Source organism: Temnothorax americanus, unplaced genomic scaffold, assembly GCF_048541705.1.
Source record: "Temnothorax americanus isolate GAGA-0224 unplaced genomic scaffold, ASM4854170v1 Scaffold12, whole genome shotgun sequence".
Classification (NCBI taxonomy): Eukaryota; Metazoa; Arthropoda; class Insecta; order Hymenoptera; family Formicidae; genus Temnothorax; species Temnothorax americanus.
Window position 1 is genome coordinate 2,867,104 of NW_027509253.1, and position 20,967 is coordinate 2,888,070.

The 20,967-nt window shown below is 45.1% G+C and overlaps 1 protein-coding gene across 4 annotated transcripts in view; it reads right to left on the reverse strand.

Annotated features, from left to right (window-relative positions):
* LOC143893367 (uncharacterized) overlaps nt 1–20,967 on the reverse strand; it is a 167,572-nt gene that overhangs the window by 53,101 nt on the left and 93,504 nt on the right. For 2 of the 4 annotated variants that reach the window (XM_077398641.1, XM_077398643.1), the window contains exons 2-4: nt 16,290–16,390; nt 15,969–16,198; nt 13,624–13,817 (exon numbers count right to left, since the gene is read on the reverse strand). In XM_077398641.1, the coding sequence (XP_077254767.1) occupies nt 13,624–13,817; nt 15,969–16,198; nt 16,290–16,390 (525 nt within the window). Of the gene's footprint in view, nt 1–13,623; nt 13,821–15,968; nt 16,199–16,289; nt 16,391–20,967 lie in introns of all 4 variants that reach the window. The other 2 variants (XM_077398640.1, XM_077398642.1) reach the window with 1 other exon arrangement.

Here is a 20,967-nt window from a genome sequence, read left to right on the forward strand (position 1 = left end):
AATTAACTACGGCCGTTAGTTGCATCAGTCATGACAGTTGGTTCCATCAACCAACTAACTTGGTAAAGTCAACCAAAACAATAGGTTAGAGCAACCAAGTAACGCGTGGAGGTTACCAATTTCTTTTGGATGGTCTAACCAAGTACCATGGTTGCTCCAACTACGGCAGTCTAACCAAGTGCCGTTGGTATATGTAACCAAGATATCAGCTGTCTTATATATAATCAAGGCACTTGGTCGAGGCGACCATTTTTTTGGTTATCTCAACCAAGTCTTTTTTTCCGTGTGAGTTTCTAGACGAAGAAAAAAAAAACAATTTCAAAAAAATATTTTCTTAAAATTGTGCGTCTCCAGATTAAGAGCGTACGTTGTGGATCGAAAGATTGATGGCGATTCTAATGCAAATAGATACGGACACGCTCTAAAAGTATCGTAGAAAACGTCATTTAGATGGCACTCGCTGATATCGCGCTAATATCGCGACTTTGTACGCGACTTTATTAGCGCGACAAAACGACCGATTATCTCGCGTGCAACCCCGGAAGCCGCGCGATACGTACGAGCGATAACAGTAATTGCTCGCGTGACCGTCGTCAGGCAAAGAATTTCTGGCATTTACCCAAGGTACCCATCAAAAATACACGAGCGCTCGCCACGCGCACTCGCGCCGTCGCGCGAGGAACGATCGTGTTCCCGACACACGAACAGTTTATATTCACCCGGATGATTTCTAACGCGTGGACAAACAGGACATGCCTTCTCGCTATTATATCTCTCGTTCCTTTAAACGATACTCTCTCTTTTCCAAAACGAAAAGAAGTCGGCCGGGAGAGAAGGAGAGAGGCGCGGCTACAAAGGCATCGCGCGCGGAGCATTGTCAGTGACAAAACAAGAAAGCCTCGGGGATCACCGACGCCGCACTATCATAACGTACGAGCAACATATCGCATGACAAGAGAAGCCTCGGGAACACAGAGAGCTCCGGTGCTGACCCCTCTGACCCCCGCTGTTTCTGTGCCGGTCTGTCCGTCGAGAATCGGACGCGGGCCTTTGGAGTCCCCCAGGGCCCAAACCGCGAAACATGCCGACACGGTGCGGTATGGATATATACCCGCGGAGGGACCGCTCTCACAAAATTCACCGTCGTCGTACCGCCGGATTTCAAAATCACGAAACGCGATATTTGTCGAGCCAGTGAACGGAGGAGACGCAGACGCCGCTTTTCTACTCCCATTCCTGTCGCCTAGATATCCGAAGAGGACTGCGAGAAACGTGGATCATGTCATATTGAACTTCGCATCACCCATCACCTAAACTCGCTTATGCCTCCCGAAAGATACTGCTCGGAGAAACGTAACAAAAATTTTCCTACATCGATATCTCGGTTTATTATTATTTATTTTACCCATTTCATCATTTTAGGGCGGCGGTGTGGTCTAGTGGTAGAGCGCCAGACTCGTAATCTGAGGAACCAGGTTCGAGTCCACTAGAGCCATGTAACATGGAAAAGTTTTTTTCCGAAAAACCGCGCCCCTCCGTGCAAGATGCGGAGAAAACTGGGCTCCGTCTTTCGGAAGAGACGTTAAACCGTTGGTCCAAAAGAGGAAACAGTAAGGTAGTGGATGAATTGGAAGTTAGGGTTGGGTACGTCCCTTCAAAACGCCCTTTAAGGCCCCTTGGGGTATACAAAGTAAAATTCTTTATCTTTTATCCCATTTCATCATTTTTCTTTTATATTATTTTTTATTATTTATATTATATTATATGTTTATCATTTTCTTTGTTTTCTTTTCTTTTTGTTCTTAGAGAGCTTGCTTAATATTAATAAATGCTTCATCTATGTATCTATTTTCAATTGAAATATCTCCCGATTCACGACTAACTCAATTCGTCCGAATGCATAAATCCTTCTTGCTTGACAAATAAATAATCATGACGAGAGTAAAGTTTTTTAACAAGTCTTCTTATGGATCATTATTGTGCTCTATTCTAATCTGTGTCCTGCGCAGCGATCGAATCGCAGGTTTGGATAGAGAATTTATGAGCCTGTGCATCGACACGCATTGCCAGCCGGTCGGTCGACCGGCCGGTCGGCCCTACCAGCGTTTACCAGCAATAAGTAACGATAATTACAAGCTAATGGAGGCGATGCTCGCGCGTCCGGTACGCGCCGCGGTGGCGACGGCGGCGTTTTGCATTCAGTATTTAAATTAACCGATCGATCGGCCGTGTTCACCTCGCACATTATGCAAATGCCGCGAAAACACGTAAAAGTTTTCTGCAAAACCAATTACGCCGACGCGACACCACCGCGCCCGCCAGAAGTTAATTGCAAATTTTTGCGCCGTACAGTCATTACGGGCCCTCACCTCCCTTTCCCCCTCACGCCATTCTCCCGATCTCCACGCGAGAGAGAGAGAGAGAGAGAGAGAGAGAGAGAGAGAGAGAGAGAGAGAGAGAGAGAGAGAGAGAGAGAGAGAGAGAGAGAGAGAGAGAGAGAGAGAGAGAGAAAGAGAAAGGACCAGAAGGGAATGAGAGAACACACGAAGGTGGGGTACGGGGTCCTTTGCAATTCTGAACAGTCGAGAATGCTGAGCACGAGCCATCATTCTTGAGGAATAAATTCGGGCAGACGCGGTGTATACACTACACCGTATTCCAAGTAATGGAATCTGGATTGGATAAGAGTAACAAAATACTTATAAGCGTTTAAAGCGCGCGACGTTAATACAAGGCGTTCTCCTGCCAGTAGCAACAAGACGCCCGATGCCGACAGTTTACTGTTCTCCCGCGCGTTTAACATATCCGACTGGAGTAATAAAGATATGTTTCGCCACGCGATACAAGCTCCGGCACCGGGAGTGGAACGTCTTTCAATCACGACGCACGAAAATATCTTGGGGTACCTTCACGCTACTTCGCTGTTACATGTCACGGTGCGCGAGGCGTACGAATGTGAAAGGAGACACGATATATGCGAGATGTAACCAACGCAATTACAGGAGGATATAATGACGAAGGCGTATTCACAAAATTGCTTCGCGTAAAGAAAGGGTTATAACGTCGCTCTTTGAGTCGCTCCTTCCAAGCGTACAGGTGATCGTTCGCTTAACAGGGATCTGAAATGCGGCTGTCGCTACCTAGTTTCATCAAATTCACTGTATGTACGTGTTTAGCCGGACACCAACGTGAAGGACACGCGTCGAGCGCGAGAAATCAGCTTCTCGCTCTCGAGAGAAGTTCATTCATGGCGATCGTTTGTCACGCGGGTTCACCTATTTAAACGTCACGATCGGTCGACAAGTGTCGACAGAACGGCCTGTGTTAGCCTTGATACATTTCGCCTACACGCGCGCGCGCGGAGAACGGCTTTTCCATCTTCCGCGTGTCGTACACCACCTACGTGGCCTTTACCCGCTCAAGGACAGGCGTCCCCGGCACCATCATTACCGCGACTCGAGCGCGTGGACAGCAGCAGGCGACGACGAGCCTCGTCGTAAGCTCATCTGAGGTAAACATCCTCCTCCGCTCGTTCCCGTTTCTCCACGCGCACGCTCGCGACGCGAAAACAAATCGTGAATAAAATATTTCCCCGGGCGAGACTAACGACGCAACGCGACGTAACATCCCTAAAATTTCGTAAGGGACCATCGTTTCCTCCGTCGCTCGGGCTCGCGTGCACGCGTGGCATTTTGCGAGAGATTATTCGACGATTGCGTAATCCGTAATCCGAGAGATTGGACGCTTAATTGGATTGCGCAACGATAGGTAAGGCGATATAAAAAGTGGGCGATAATTAATTCCACCACCTCGCGCGTATCCTCTGCGATGTGACCGGTGGTGTTGATCACAGGCTATTACTAGACGTTACAGCAACAGCTCTCAAACCGCGTTACACGAAACATAAACTCTTCGATTCCTTCGGGGATATTGTGAACTTGCAATGAAATGGCATATGCGTAACGTAGACATATTATATGTAAGAAATAATGAGAATATTCCTCTAGTTTAGGCCAAAATCATGTGCCCTGAATTTTGCAAAGCGTTTCAGGGTGTTCTAGATTAATTTTAGAAAACTATATAATCAGAATAGCGCCCCAGCATACGTTCAACGAAGACGCGAGTTATATATAAACGGATTTTCTATTTATCTGCTTTTAATAAGAATTTCTAAAAACGCGCTTTGTTGCGCGCAGCGACGTCAAAAACCCTGACACAAAGCTGCGCACGTGGGTAGCGCGCCGCAAAATGCGTGGGCCAAAACAATTCCCTAGTTGATTAAGATAATCGTCTCTTTATGACGCCATAACGCGACGCGCAGCTTATCTGTCGCCACTCGGTGGCGAAATTCGTTTTCGCGCGAGGAGAAAGGATGCGCAGTTTAACGGCCGAAATTTATAATGCGAACGATGTTGCGTCTGTGCCCTTATCAATATTGTGAACGCGCGAACGGTAATTTAAAATCACGAAAGAAGAAAAAGGCGGCGTATAAATGGCTCGCGAGCCGAGGGTACCGTGTGATGATTATAAACTCGAACCGATTTTCACGCATCGACAGGAGAAATCAGCCGTTTCGATGTAACGATTAAAACGGTTTCACGCATCGATCACGGAATCAAATAATGTTTTGAATCTGTTTACTGTCTTAACGTGCTTTACGCAAGAGATAAATCAATGATTCACGTGTAATTTGCAATGCAATTTTTGTCCATGCGACATGCATAATTTTAATCGCGGCGATTATAATGAAACGTGATGGGTGATGCTTGAAACAACTCTCGCTTGCTTACATATAATATAAAATATCCGCTCAAATACAAAATTTTTTGAATAAACGATGCTTTCTTCTCATGCTAACCTACCTTATTTACAGTGTAGAATTATTTATCAAATATAAATATACGAATACGGGATATCTTAAACCTCATTTAATTATTAACACATTCTATATCGTAAGTTGAAATTAATTACAAATGCATCGATAAATTTATTAAAGTTATGACAGGTTCTAGGACACTATGTGGGTAAAATATTACGCGTGAAATATTATTTTCACACAATGCTACTGCTATTTAAACAAAAATTGTTTTAGAAATAGGAATACCAGAGATACACAGAGATATACAGGTGTATTTCCTCCTCAATTCGCTGCAAAATCATTCTATCAAGTATCGTAATCTCCTGGTGTCGAGTGCACTGCAGGTGAATGGTAACATTGTAATCGTATAGAATGTGATACACGCGCTGCAAGATATTACCGCGAAAATTGCTAGAATAAAGGCGATGAAAGGATAAAGCGAGGCGAGGCACGATCCTACGACGTGGTATCGCACCATGGCACGCGAGGGCATGCCGGGTGGTCGCCCGGTCGCCCATTGTGGGTCAGTGGGTCTAATTACGTATAATTAGCAATTTGTATCTCGCCTCAATCAAAGCCCTTCCCCTTGCGTAACCGGCAACACGGCGCTACGCCGCACTCGAGGCTCTTGCGGGAACTCTCGCGGATCGCGCCTCCGTCAATTCTCTCCCTCTCTCTTTTTCTCTCGCGCCTCTCGACCCAATCGCGGAACTCGTGAAAGTGTCCGCAAAAAAGATTGAGCGGAAAAACGACGAAAAAAAGGAGCCCAGATTGTCGTGCGTCATTTTTTCGCCTCGGTGCTTCCCCCGACTCCCGCACGACGCGTGTAATTATTCGCAGCCCGGTAATTATTTTCCTCGTCGTCCTTTTTTTCTCGCCGCGCGAACCGAAGCTCCCCCGGAGAAACGCATCGATTGAGATCACGCGTGACGTGTGATTACGGCATCGCCGGGCTGTGGGTGTCGAACACGAGAGCGTCGTATGGCGCGGGAGGTTTCGCGATTCGCGACAATTAATCGCGATATCCGAGAAACGTCTTAGCAGGTGCGCCGCCCGCATATTTGTTGATGCGTGCATACACGTATATGCATGCGTGCGTGCGTGCACGCGTTATACGTGCGCGCGCGCGAGCGGCAAATTGGGCGTACTTTATGTCACGATGCGTAATTTACGCGTCGTTCGCCGCCTTTTCGCCGGGAGGTAATGAAATGGTAATAACTACGTTGCGATTCGGGGACGACCTGCCGCCGTTACCGCCGCCGCCGCCGCCGTCATTACGACGCTAATGTGGGAAATTGTGCGCACGGCCGTGACCGGCAGAAAGAAATCGCCGCCGTGGACCGCATCGGCGTGACAGGTTTAAAGCGCTTAAAAGTGACATGAATTCTAAGTAGCCGGGCGAAAGCGGCTCGCTCCAATTTCCGCGAGATGATACCTCGAGGAAGAGCGCGAAAGCTCGAAGGATTGCTCGAAGGTACTACATTGTCAGAGAAAGAGATAGAGAGAAAAGTACATTAAATGTGAGAGAGTATGAGTTGAATGAAATAAAAGAGTAAAATTAACACGTCGATTTCTGTAATAAGAAGAAAAAAATAGAAAATAAGTGTTCATAAACGCGCACTTTCATGAAAATCGCGATTTCGAATACGCTGTATTTTGAGATATTTTTTGAAAAGTATTTTCTCTTTCGGATATCGTGTGAAGATACACGTATTCGTAATTCAAACTGTAATGCAGAAAACAATCTTTTCTAGCCATCAGATTTCTTCTCGAGTGTACAGGGCACGGTGATTATCTCCTGCGGAATAGAAAGGAGGGAACAAGACGGCGAACGGAAGAGGAGGAAGGCCACTGTGCGATGACGCGCCGGGATCGGGCCAGGTGGCCGACCGATTTGCCGCGACCACAATAGCGCGTGGGCCGTGGAATTGTCCTGCGGGGACACGCGGGGCCACTTCGCTTATACCCATCGTCGCGGTGACGAAACGACGGCGAGTCGTGAGACTCGCGCGCCATTCTATCGCTGGGTCTTCCTGGCCAAACGTGCGCCGCCATCCTATTTTTCAAACCGAGAGAAAAACAAGCTTGGTAAACGCAAGTTCACTCCGCAAAACTTAACGAAATTCTTGTAATTATTTAGCAACAAGTTGGAATTTATTGTATTTTATTTATCATAAAATTATCTGTTTGAATTTATGGCAATATAATTATTCGTTATAATTTATTACGATTTGTTTTGAACTGTAGAGGCAAGCAATACTTATTGATTGAAATATTAAATATCAAATGAAACGCGATGTAATTTTATTAACGTCAACTACGATGTAAATTTGTTAACGTTAACTATGGTGAAATTATAGGTATCTCCTATTACACACATGGTATCGTATTCGCTGCGTAGAGATAATTGGTAAGATGAGACGTGGATGAAGCGCGACGAGCGCGTCGTATTAATCGGCGTGTCGGCGGACAATCGAATTAGGCGTCTCCGGGCACGATCGCTCGCGGAAGGAAGAGAAGATGTCCCGTTTAATTCGCTATGCGTGGGCATCGCGAGCGAGAATCAATTCTGAGCAGTGGCGGCCGGTTAACATTAACACTCGGTCACCGGAGTTCTTTGGCTCAAGAGATCCCTCTCTTTCGCCCCCTCTCCCCCTCCCCTCCCCCTCGTCCTCTTCCTCTTTGCCGATCATGCTTTTGCTCGCAGCCGTTCGATCGTGGCCAGCCTTGAATACTAACGAACGCCACTTCCTTCCTCTCGTCGATGTTTTCCGTCGCCGTTGATCGCTGAATTTTAATTCGCCGTCCCGTTTCGATGCACGCATTCTTTTTCGCTGTCGCGTCTTGATTCGCGAGTGCGACTCGATTGCAAATTCGTAAGATAGCTCGCGCGTTTTAGCTGCGATAGTGTTTTAAATCCCGGCAACCGATGATACGAGATGGATTCGATTTTATAATTCATTTCGCATCCCTCTAGCATATAAATAAAAAACGACTCCTCTCTGCAACATATTTATAAAATATATATTTAAATATATATCAATATCTCTGAATTGGTGGACAAACCTTGAACTCGGACCTCGTTTTTTTTTTTTAAATCTTTACGTCCCTCAAAATATGCATGCATAAATAAAATATTACTGCTCGTAATATACGACGGTTATTCGACAGATTGCGAAAGTTTACTTGCGCTCGTTACACACATGACGCGCTGTCGATATTACGATTTTTATAACCGCGCGCGAAAAGTTATAAAATCGTGGCAAACCGCCGCGCAGGGAAATAATCGTCTCTCGACCGTTTGAAGGCACGTGGCCGGGGCAACGTGTTACGTGCGTAGGCCGTGCGCGCAACCACCGAGTTGTGCTTTTCTTTTTTCTTTTTTTTTTTTTTATCTCCCGCATGCACGCGCGTGCGCTCGCGCCGATTTTTGCGTCGGCGCCGTGCGGCGTCACGGCGTGGCACACTCGCCGATTTCAATGCATACTTTCTGGCCACGGAACGGCTCCGATTCGACATATCCCGATCCGGTTCGCCCACGAGTACCCGGGGCACCACAGTGCGCGTATGAATATGCAACGATAAAGCACGATTTATTTATAAGTATGACGCCGGAGATCGATCCTTCCACGACGGGAAAATCACGCGCGTTTACAGTCGAAATACAAGATCGCCCCCGCTTTGTGAAAAGTCTATATTTGACGAAAATAGTAAAAACATCTAAAATTTCGTTTCTTTTTATCTTGTTATACTAATAGTAACTGCGATTAAGGAAAATATAAAATACGGGCTTGAAATAGAATAAAAAAGCAGTAAACAAATTTCAAGTTATCATTGAAATTATCGAAGAAAGAGGCACAGTCTGTCATTAAAATTCTTAAAGGACTCACGCAACGCCTGTTCGACGAAACACTTCACCCGGAGGGTTGCAGGCATACGAAGTGGGTTAACTTCGGTGACGAGCATGTTTTCAGGATCGCCTCGCGTCTCGGTGAGACCGTAAAAGTGCGTTGCTGGCCCGCTTTTACGGTCCGACAAAAGCCGAGAGTTACGATCCTGCTTTTCATTTAATTAATTTCACCGTCATCGCTGTCGTCAGCGTCGTCATCGTTGGTCGCTGCCGCGGACCCTCGAAAATCGGGCGATTGTGTTGCGTATAGGGGGGCCGTTTACGCGGCGCGATGAAAAACGCGCGGTTTTCGCAGAGTCGCGTAATTGGCCGCCGGTGGACTTTTCAAAGTGGTCACCAACGAGAGCGGTCATATAATTAAATCCAGTAAAGGCGCACCGTGTATCCGCAAACCGGGTCGACTCGCCGCGGTAATGCGCGCGGCGCTTTCGGACGGTTTAGATGAAAAAGCGCGAACGGCGGGTACGTGCTGATCGAATCGGTTTTTCTAGATTTTAATCCACCGCTCGGCATCAAAGACACGACCCCGTAAATCCGTCTTGTTAAGTTAACTCGCTTATACGAGGAGACACCGCGCGTCAGTAGCGAACAACAATCAATAAAAAGTGGATGCGGAGTATCACGGTCCATAATTCGAGCATAATTTGCTACTTGATGTGACTATCTAATCTTCATCAGAGGTTAACGTGTACAGAGACAAGAATCAGAAAAGGTAAAAAAAACATGCGTAGTTAACAGTACGGAACTATCTTTGTAGCTGTACGTAACTGTTGCCATAAATCGCTGAGAGCGTCTTATCTTAATATAACACATTTTTCTTCGGTACGCTAACTAGTACCCGTCGGCCATGTATCGCCGCCGCCTTGATAAATGCAACGATACGAAGGTCGCCGCGCGGTTATACCCGTACGGAAGGTAAGAAGCGAGACTGAATATTGGTAAAGTTCTCCTAAGACGCTCGCGCGCGCGTTTGAGATATATTTGTCGTCCATATCGTGCCGATGCTCGTACAGATACGGAGCAGATAAGCGTAACGATCGGCATGGTCTCCGCCATCGCGATGCGGGATTACGGAGAAGAGGAAGCTGGATCTTTCTTTTAATTACACGGAATTCCACGAAACGTCTCGTACTAATTATCACTGGCGTCAATTAGTGCACGAAAATCGTCTTGAAATTCGTTTCCGCGCGATTCGTTTCATTTGTTTTCGGCGAAAATGCTTCGCGCTTTCGCTTTTCTCGTCGTTTAAGGCTGATCTACAATGTGCTCTTTGCTTTCTGTTTTTTGCTCTTAACCTCTTTGCGACTATCCCGTATTTTGCAATTCCGTCGCGTAACGTGATGTTTCTTGTCTCTTCTGAAGTTCGTCAATTTTTATCTTAGGCGACAGAGAACAAAAAACATCGCGTTACGCGACGCAATTGCGAAATACGGGATAGTCGCAAACAGGTTAAGAGCAAAAAACAGAAAGCAAAGAGCACATTGTAGATCAGGCTTTACTGGCGAATTTAGAATTAGAATTTCACAATCTTTAAATGCAGAGCAACTATTTTGAAATCTTAAATACAAGCTAATTTATGGTATCCGTTTAATAAAGGTTAAGGATATAATATGTTTTTATTCATGAAGTATTTCTTGCTTTAAGAGAATTTAAAAATAAAAATAAAGTATATAAATATACAATAACTAAACACTTTTAACAAGTGCTTATATATGAATTTAAAAGAGGACTCAACTTTGAAGAATCTAATACAATAGCGAGAGCGTTATAATTGATCGTTCGCAATCTCCATGCTGTTGTCAAAAAAAGAAGAAAAACGCGTTAATTTTTGTAATGACTAAACGAGCTCGTCGCGCGTGAGACATTTTATTAATAATGATGTCTCATTAAGCAGTCGCGGAGCTACTCGAGGTTATCGATTTTGCAGGATGGAAAGGAGGCCTCTCCGAGTGCGCACGGCGCATAATTCTGACATAATTTCCCATTACGAAACGAGCGCGCAAATTCGCGTACCGGTATAACGAGTGCATGCATCGTCGTCGTTTAGGGCGAGATACGCCGGCGATAATTAGCTCGGCATAATCGGCGACCGGCGTACTTTCGCGTTTCAAGTACACGCGACGCGATACACCCGCGACTGAGCGGTTAAGAGATTCATTACGTCGCTTTGCTGCGCTACGAAATAAAGATATACGATTAAGAGTGTAGACACATCTTTACATTTTCGACCTAACTTGAAATTTCGCAAGTTATGTAAATCGCGCAAACTCAGAGAAATAAAAAAAAAGAATTAAGGAAAAAATCGACGAGAATACGGATAATGGAGAATCGATCATAGTAGATATGAATTAAGTAAAGAATATAATTTGTTTTATTAATGATCTTACCAATGTCTTAATATTTGTGAGTCAACATTACTTGCAATATATTTATAAAAAATATAATAATAAGAGATAATAAATTTATTTTTTCCAAGTTTTCTTTTATTTTTCTTTTATTATATAATTTTTATTCACTTGATTTAGAATATTGCAACTATGATCTGATATTAATAAAATTAGACAAGAAAGATTTAATTTTTTCGATTATTCAAGATGTCTCTTTTAATTATATTCAATCTGTGTGATTGAAATATCGAAGAAATAGAGATAATAGTCACGTAAAAATTATACATGTATTATATATTATAGACAATAAAAGAAGAAACAAAAAGAAAGATCGCGAGGGATTTGGTAACGCATCAAACCCGCACCCTTCTGCTACGAGAATTTACGATTGTCCACGCGAAAGCGTAGGTAATCGGCGATGATATCACCGTTATAAATAGGCACGCCTCCTGTCTCTCGTGTGTATATTATACATATACACGCGTGTACACGGTCCTCACATGCGAATCTGCACCTACCTGTCTGCACGAATGCCCGAGTCTGTCTCTTTCCCGTAGACAGTCGCACGCACACTTCACAGTGTGCAGTGTGTGCACACGTACAGGTGATCGGGCAACGTACAGATCGAAATTCGTTCACCAAACAGTCTGTGATAATATTGAGAAATTCTGGAGGAATTTACTATTAAATGTTTTAAAATGAATTCGTAGTTTTTCCTTTAGTAAAAGAAATCTATCTCGAACATTAATATGATTACTTAAACTTTTATAGACATTCAATTTTATATTAGAATTACGTTTCTTATGATAAACTACTTTGAAATGCGTGACTTTTAAAATCTTATTTGAAAAAGGTTTCAAAAGGCTGTGTTATTGATTTCCACGGCCGTCTACGGGGATATTGTGTTTCTTCGTTAAAAGTGATACGTACACGTTGTTCAGGCGTGCTGCGCGTGCTCTCGTTGCGCGTTCTTCGCGGAGATCGTGATCGTGAAGGGAGAGCGCCTCAAGAGCGCCTGATGGCAAGTAATTACAGAAAAAGGCGATCGGATAAACGCGACAAAATGACGTTCTAAAGACTGCGCACGCGATGGCCAGTAACTTTAACAAGGAAGTCAACCACGACGAATCGGCGTATATATATGTTATACACCGCGAAATTCGTGGATGAAAAAACTGGGCACACGTTTGATTCATCGCGGAAGAAACTCACCGCGAAGTTTTCAAAGCGGCATCGAGTGATATTTACACGCTTGTTTTCGGGTAATCTTCTTAAAATCATTTTCATTTATTCGATGTATATCAAGAACATCTCGGACTTAATCTCAAATATTTTGTAAAGAGTATTTTTTAATTGAATTTACAGTTTTTTAAGAGCTGTGTGGGAAAATTATTATACATAAAATTCGATATTTATTAACAATTATACTTATAACAATAAAAAAAATTATTTTTATACAAAATTAAAACACTTCTATCGAGATACTGTCGATTATTCGCGCTTATGTTTCTCACTTAAAAAAGACAATATCGAATACTAGCGGTAGTATACTGATACTTTTATCCTGCCCGTGGGAAGTCGCGTTCCGAATACAAAACGGGGATCTAAGCTTGAGGAACGATCGGCCGATTGCCGGCGCCGGTAGTAGTAGTAGCGGAAGTGGCGAATGGGCCGGTAAGCTGCATTTTGCACGACGATAAAAACTCCGAGCCGTTTTTTTATTGGATAAAAAATCGCCGGATTCCGAATCGATAATCGAGGGCCGCATAGCGAGCTATGCGCCGAATAACGAGCGGATGATTACAGTCGCCGTATGGGATAATGGCAAGTTGCCCGCGAATGTTAAAAAGAGCCATCACACCGCGCCTTCCCCTTCAATTATAGGCGCCTTCTCCGAGGAAGTGCTCGGTACCTCGGTATAACATCGCGGTGTGTAACTGCGACGACGAGCACGCAACAGCTCGGACTGCATCGCATAATAATAGCGAATGCTCCGCGCGCGATTATTCGATCGGAAGCGATCGTCGCGACGGGGGACCGTTAGGTCTTTTCATCATTTATTCCGGACGTCGAGAAGCGACACTTCCGTTTCTACAACGGGGGAAGTAGACGCGCCGCGAGAAACGGTGACAGAGTTAAAGCGAATTGCAAGAAGGAATAGCGTATGTCGGCATACGGGCATACGGAACTTGATGTACACAGAGTGTACATAATCGTGGACGATTTTTATCATTTCCATTTTTTTTTTTATTGACTGACATGCAATCTGATCAATGATACCTACATATTATAATTTTAGAAAATAAAATATATACATTTATGTTTGCGAAGAACTTGATAAAAAGATTCAAACACCCGTTTCTCTAAACAAACTCGGCAAAAGATCTGGCCGACACAGGCGGTTACTTCTTGAAATTCTTACGCTATAGATTAATATTTTTGGGGATTGAAAAGAGATGTGTACTCACATTCTTTGTTGCGATCCATGGCGTGCTGGAGGGGTGAATCGTCGACCTCCGCCTTCGGCGGCGACTGATTGCCCTCGGCCATCTTCGATTCCGATCCTGGAACAGCACTTGCGGCCTTCCTTCCTGCCGCGTCCGCCGCTGCTTTATCCTGCTGCGGCGAGGGCTTCGTTCCTTTCTTACCGTTTCCAGCGTCCCTGCTGGTCCGAAGAACGGACCGAAACGAGCAAAACGTCGCCGTTTTGTGAATTAATCTTTCATACGTCGGCTCGAGGAGACCGAGCGAGCCTACCGATCGAAGCTCGAGTGTCAATCTCGGACCCCGGGTCCTTCGCGGCGTGTTTTTGTCGCGAATGACGGAATGACGGATCAATCGACACTCGATCGTACGACGTTTTCATCAGAAAGCAAAGTCGGAAACAGTTGCTCTTTCCTTATCCTCGAGCGCGAGGCGAATCTTCACCGAGCAAGAAACGTCAGACGTCGAGTTATATCTACGTCCGATAGTTTATACCTCGAGTGTGTATCCCCGCGTACTCGATCTTAAATAAACTAAAAATATCTAGAAATAATACGTCATTTCCACGTCGAGAATTTCCACGAATCGGTTCCGGCTTGAACAAATTTAGAGTATATAAACAATATTATTTTGATATGGAAAAAGATTTAACGCGTTACGAGGAATTGCATTCTTTCCACAATATTTTGAGTTTCTGTGATATTTTTAGAACAAATGTATTTCTTCCTATAATTTTCGTTCCCGGATAAAGCAAATCTCGAAGCAAATATCGTATAAAACGAACACGACGTAAATATCGTTAAAATAAACGTTACATGATGCATCTCGCGAATAATCTTGGTATAATAGAAGAGAAAAGATTGGAGTCACGCTTTTTCTGCGGCAAAAGGGTAACAACGAAGCGTTTCAGTCATTGAAGGGTGAAAACATTTATCTCGATGGACCTGACCGATGGGTTCGTGAGAGCTTCGCGGATCCAGATGGTACGCGCGAGCGTATAGACGAGGCGTCGCGAGCGAAATGTCACGCAAAAGATATGGCCCGTTCGGTTTATCTCACTAAAAGTTCAGGGGAAATTACGCGCGCGGCGCTTCGCGCGGAATCCATATGTATAGAGAAGTTGGCGAGCCGATTAAAGATTTTAAAGCGTCGAGAGAGCCAACGATCCGGCGAGGTAGTTTAAGATGCCGAGGGGAAAGTTCCGAGAAAAGATTACTCGTCACAGCTGGAGATAGGAAGCCGGTCGTTAACAGCGTTTATATTCTCGCGTAACGATTACACGCGGTACTGATACTAAATTGCGGGTTAATCGTCCGCTCGGCGCGGTCCTAGCATCTCGCGCGATCTCGCAACTCGCAGCGGCGAATTGAGGCGCTCGCTCGGAGAAGACCATGAGAACTAATACTGCTATCTCCTACTTAAGCAATTAAAAAAAATCTTTTGACAAATTTATTATCAAAAAGTCTTAGTCAAACTCCTACTTAATTATTATTTAAAATCAAATATTATAAGTACTCCGATATTTTATCTAATTAATAAAAGTTTTAATTCGAGATTTTACCATTTTGTGCAGTTCTTGCTTAATATTACTACAATTAAATATTACTTTTGACTGTTAAATAATTTCTTAAATATTTTAAATACTAAAATTACTTTTAATCAAATAAATAAAAAACCGTCACTTACAAATGACAAGGCCCTTGCGGAAACTCATGCGTCACTTAAATATGGGCATGTGACACGGCAGTCAAAGTGCTAATATCATTAAAATATTATTACTGGATCGAAGTGCCCGCGTTTTAAAATTCCTGCGAGTCGCGAGATCTCAGATATTTTCCAGACTCGTGCGATAACCCGCTACTTAGCAAGCTGTCTTCCTCCTGCTGCGTCTCTGCAAGGTCGGCGCGAGCTAATAGAAATAACGTCTCCCGAGATAATGACGCGGGCAACGCGCGACAAAGCGTCGGGGAGGAGCCCGCGGAGCTTGTTAAAATAATCGAGACAGGTGCCGAGGCGACGACGTGTCTATTTCTCGATCGCGATAACGGTCTGCCTTAGCGTACAGCGCGCGATCGGGACCACGCCGTACTTCGTCTATTACTTCTGTTTGTACGCGGGATGCGTGCATATACCGGTTATACTCGCGTGGAAACTTGGTAGAAGATGATAACGCGATTCAGATTATTCTCCTCCATTTCGCTATATTTCACGAGGTTTTATTAATATTCGGTCGATATAACTTGAGCCTCCTCCAGCCTGGCGAGTCACGCTTTTTGCCTTCCTACATCACGTAATCTACATACGGCGCAGCACACGCAAATTATCTCACCTCTCGTCCTTGGCGTCGCGTCTAGGGTCCTTCCTGTCCCGGTCCTTATCCTTATGGCCGTCCGCCTTTTTCACCTTGGATTTGGACTTGGCGTCGCCTTTGGCGACCTTGTGCTCACCGCCGCGTTCGGTGACGACGACCACGGCGGTGCTGTCGTTGCAGGATTGCGCGCCGGGAACGCTTGAGGACGTGGGGGACGACGTCGACGCTGCTCGACTGTTAGTGTAATCCTGCACGAGGAGCGTACCTCGTTATCCCGCATTCGTTCAACGAGTATGTCGATTCTGGTACAGCGTGAAGGAAGGGTAAAATAGGCCTTACCTTAAACCACTCTGGATAGATCGCGCTGATGGTATCCAGAAGGTCCTGGTCAAGTTGAATCCTCCAAAACGGGGAGCCGCTGTCCAACCTGTGGCCAGACTCTGCAACCAAAGGGAATAAAAAGTTAGTTTAATTTAAAGTCACACATGTGCATACATTATTAAATTGAGTACAAATATAAATGCACAATAGCATGACGAAGTAATAATTTATGATGTACATAGTAAAGCGGTGATGTCATGAACAAGTCGCTGCTCGCGGACAGGATTTAAAATGTGTAAGTTTCGAAGCCGCGGCGCGAAGGATCGCGGGTCGGGCCCTTAAGAGTCATTCCTCTGCCGCATAAGGGCTAATAGTGCCCCACGAGCGTGATACGCCCAAAGGCGTATCAAAACCTCGCGGAATTCCGGTCTCGTCGTTTCTTTCGCGCATTCCGAAGGATTCTCTGCCTAATTTAAACGTTCATCGGTACCAAGGAATCACCCGGTGGGATGCTGAGGAGGTAAAGGACGGTCTCGAGGAGCACATCCTCGTGAGGACGCACGAAAGGAAACAAAAGAGAGATAGAGAGAGAGACAGACAGAGAAAGAGAAGAGCAGGCCCCTTCGTTACGACGACATTCTACGCGAGACGCGTGTCCTGCCTTCGTAATCGAGGATCGAAGAGAGCGAGAGATGAAAAACAAGAAGCGCTGCTCCCAAGGGACTTTCGAATACTCCGATCGGCGACGGAAACGCGATTTTTGCGACGCCGTTAGGGTGAACGCGCTTTCTAAAACGTAACCACACTGACTGCCCGTGCCTGGTGGTTTTACATAAATGCCGCGAATCGAGTATGTAACTTCGATTCCGTAACGATTGTGCGAGAGCGAAAAATTTCATCAATAAATTATACTTATCAAATTTCAGGAAATGTAAAAAGTAAATACGTCACGCGTAGAGAGGAAAGTAACATAAAGCCCAAGGTTTATTTCGAAATTTGTGATATTTCGACATGATATTTCCTGTCAAATCAGTTTTAATTTCTTTCCGTAAAAATGAATCTTCCATTCTGTGAATTTGCATATCGAAACGTTGAGGCACGAAGCCGTAGCAGAAAGATAAATCCGAATGTACCCTTCGTTAGGAGGGAAGAAGGAGAATTTCACCTTAACCCAATAAATGATTACGATGCCGGGAGAGCGGCATAAATGCTCAATCAGTATGCGCGCGCATCGGACAATCCGCTGTAAATCACATGCCGTGAATCATTCGCCGACATAAATCTAGCCTCGGTCTCTGATCAATACGCTCCTAACCGGTCCGACACATTAGTTAAACGCGGTACTAGTCGCCATCGTTTACGGGACACATGGGACACGCGAGGTGAACCTCGCGTGATTCCCCCCACAAAAAGCATCGGCGACGTCGATGGCCTAATAGCGCCGATTCGAGAGAATCCACGACAAAACGATATATCATCGGTGAGACGCACGTCTGCGATCGTTGGTCGGATATTGATTTATCGGATATCGTTGCGATCCAGCTCGGGATAGTGACCACGAGTCGCCTGATAACAATTAATTATTATTAAATTTTCAGGCTAAAACTGGACGCGCCAATAAGATAGTTAAAACGTTTCTAAATCTAGAATGTATCACAATTACATAAAACTTTCAAATGTAAGTCGCGAAAACTCTTTTTTGGAATATTTTCTCTCGTCTTTGACGTCGTTCTTTAAGGAGGCTCTTACCTCGATCATAAAACGACAGATCTTTATGAAATTAAATTATGTTGTAAAGTGAACCACAACGAACCGATGCCCAAAACTTTGATAAAAATCTTAAAAATATCAGTATTGAAATTCGCATTTTTAACACAGGGCATATGGTAAACACAAAAATTTTTACCGGAAGTGATGTATTTTCTTGGCAAGTTTGCGAGCCAGGTAAACAAAAAACTAAGGAATTGTAGTTAAAATAATAATCTTTCTAATGATAAGAAGAAAACTTGGCGTTGACGATGAGTTATAAAAGATATTGTAGTTTTAATATGACGTACGACAGGTTAGGCGAATGATCTTCCGAGTGTCAAAATCGCGCCAAGTTTCTAACCTCACTTACACATGTCTTTTCTCTGCGCTGTATGGTAGCGGCATAATTATTCTCTCGCGCATCGACAACCTTTATTTTCGAGAATTTTCCTTTCATTTTCCCTCTCAGCATTCTCACGTTATATCTTTTTTTTAGCTCCATCTCTTCATCGCGTCAATCGCTACCCCGCTACACGGCTACACCTCACTTAGCTGCAGACTGCTGCAGACGACGTTGTAACACGCGCATGTTATTATTCTGCTCTTTAGCACTGACGTAGTCAACTGACTTATCGTATAAATTTTAATATTTACACTAATAGAACATATAACTTACTCTTACACTATGTAAAAATCATTATTTATTTTTTTATTTAATTTTCCGATAATTTTATAACCAATTATTAATGATAATTTTTCGGTTGCTACATTGATTAGAGCAGCCGGGTAAGAGCCTCCTTAAGCAAAGCGGACATTGAAGATGTGGCGGACGGGAGCGAATTCGGAAAAACGGATGATCGAGCACTTGAGGGGAACCTTCTCGAGGGAATCCACCGTAAGACATATTCCGCGAAAGATCCCGAATGCGTGATGCATTCTTCGGAAGCGGCGCGGCCAACGGCGGCGGTCATCGAAATTCGGGCAAATAAATCTCGCGCTTCTCCCTTTTTCCTTTCCTCTCCGCGATCGCTCCGCGCGATCCGGCCGCGGGCGCGCGTACGTGCGCACACGCGCGTACGGCAACGCACGCACGCGCACGAACGGAGCGCGCGCGTGTATACACGTGTACATGGATGCACGTAGAGACGCGTACGCGAGGGAGCACGTGCGTGTTGTTTCGCCCTTGCGTCTACCTCGATGCCTCTGAGTCACTCGTTCGCTCGTCACAGGCTACTCGCTGCACAGCACTGGTAGCCGCGAAAAACTGCGCGCTGCACTTCGGGAATGTCGTCGGCATGTACAGGGTGTTCCCCTTCGCCGCGCCCGTCGATTCGCTCGACGAGAACGGTGCGGCGAGCTCGCGGGTTCGCTCGGGTCGGGTCGTCTCTCTCTCCCGTTGCGTTTCATCCTTTTTTTTCCTCTCGCCGATCGCTTCGTGGAATCACCGATCTTCCTCTTGGCAATGACCACGCGGTCATCGCGGCTCGCGGAGATTCTGCGCGAAATATCGCGATTCGGAGACGTTATCCTTTAACATTCAATCTATCTGATGTAAGCATAACCGCGACAGGCAACGTCGACAGGCAACAACTTAGTTCTATTTTTTATAAAAAACTTAAAATATTGCATCAATTTTAGCACAAGGAGCTCGATTATAAATTGATTATAAAATCTATTGTTAAAATAACGGAGATTCCGACGCAGTTTGTATATCAATTCTTGCAGAAAAATATTTTTTAATCTCCTTTTGTAGCCGTGGGCAAGTTAGCATATATAAACTATAATAAATGCGCCATCATGCAGAATCACAGGAAAGATCGAATTTTCTTCTGCCTTATTGTATTCGAGTTAAACGTACGAGAGCACGGCCAGGCCGGAGAAAGGATTCGGGTGGAGGGCAGACCACGAAGAAAACGGAGAGAAGCCCTCAGACGACGCGGGAGGAGGAGATTCTGTTACAATAGCCGCAAGCTTTGCCGCTCATTAGAGGCGAGGTCGTGGGTCATGTGGAACCGCCGCTTTGTACCTTGTTCCTTCCTGTATATGTAAGTTACGTACAAACAATATCCACGCGCAGATCCCTTTTCCCTGAATCGTTCCCGGGATCGCCTCATCGCGGATTATATCGAATATGATCTCTCTCTGATCTCAGAAATCAGCAGCGTTTATCCTCGCCGGTTTTCCAGCAATCTCTATGCGAAATCGCATACGCATCTCGTATCTTTAAACCATTTTCGATAATGACAAAAAATTGAAAATATTTTTTCGATTACAGCAAACAATTGATGTTCGCAAAATATCGATTTAATAGACGTGACGCTATAGCTGACGTCACAGAACCGGAAGGAAAAACCTAAGGAATGAATCTCGAGGAACGTCGGAACGTTCACTCAAGCATGGCAGAACTAAAGTTACAATCAGCCCTGAGGTTTATCGTCGTCGCGCGAGTAATGCACCGGTCCCCGGGTTTGTCGCGCAAATATTACCGTAAAGATAATAATGACGCGTGAAACACAAATTAATCGCGGAATGCGTCCCCGGGACATACTACGTACGCGACGCACGCGCGGTTTCAGTTATTCAACATCCCGCCGCGAGAGAGTCGTAAAGTTTTAATTGGAGTCGAGGGGCGCGACGCCGCGCGCCAGCCAGGAGAGTAAAAGTCCCGGGGGTGGTATCAACGTCCGGGGGATCCCGAAGAATCGCTCTAACGAGTGCTCCGTGCGCGTACTCAAGCGACTAATCAACGACATGTTGGCGAAGGCGGCGTTCCGCCGTTACTCCCGACGGGATCCTTCTCCTCCGGAGGAAGAGACCGCCGAGAGAGTGAGCGCAGCACCGCACCGCGTTGCGCCGCGCCGCGCCGCGCCGCGCGTCTACTACTACGGGGTGTCTCTTTGTTCTCGAGCGTCCCACACGGGCTCGCATTGAACCCGTACGATTATAA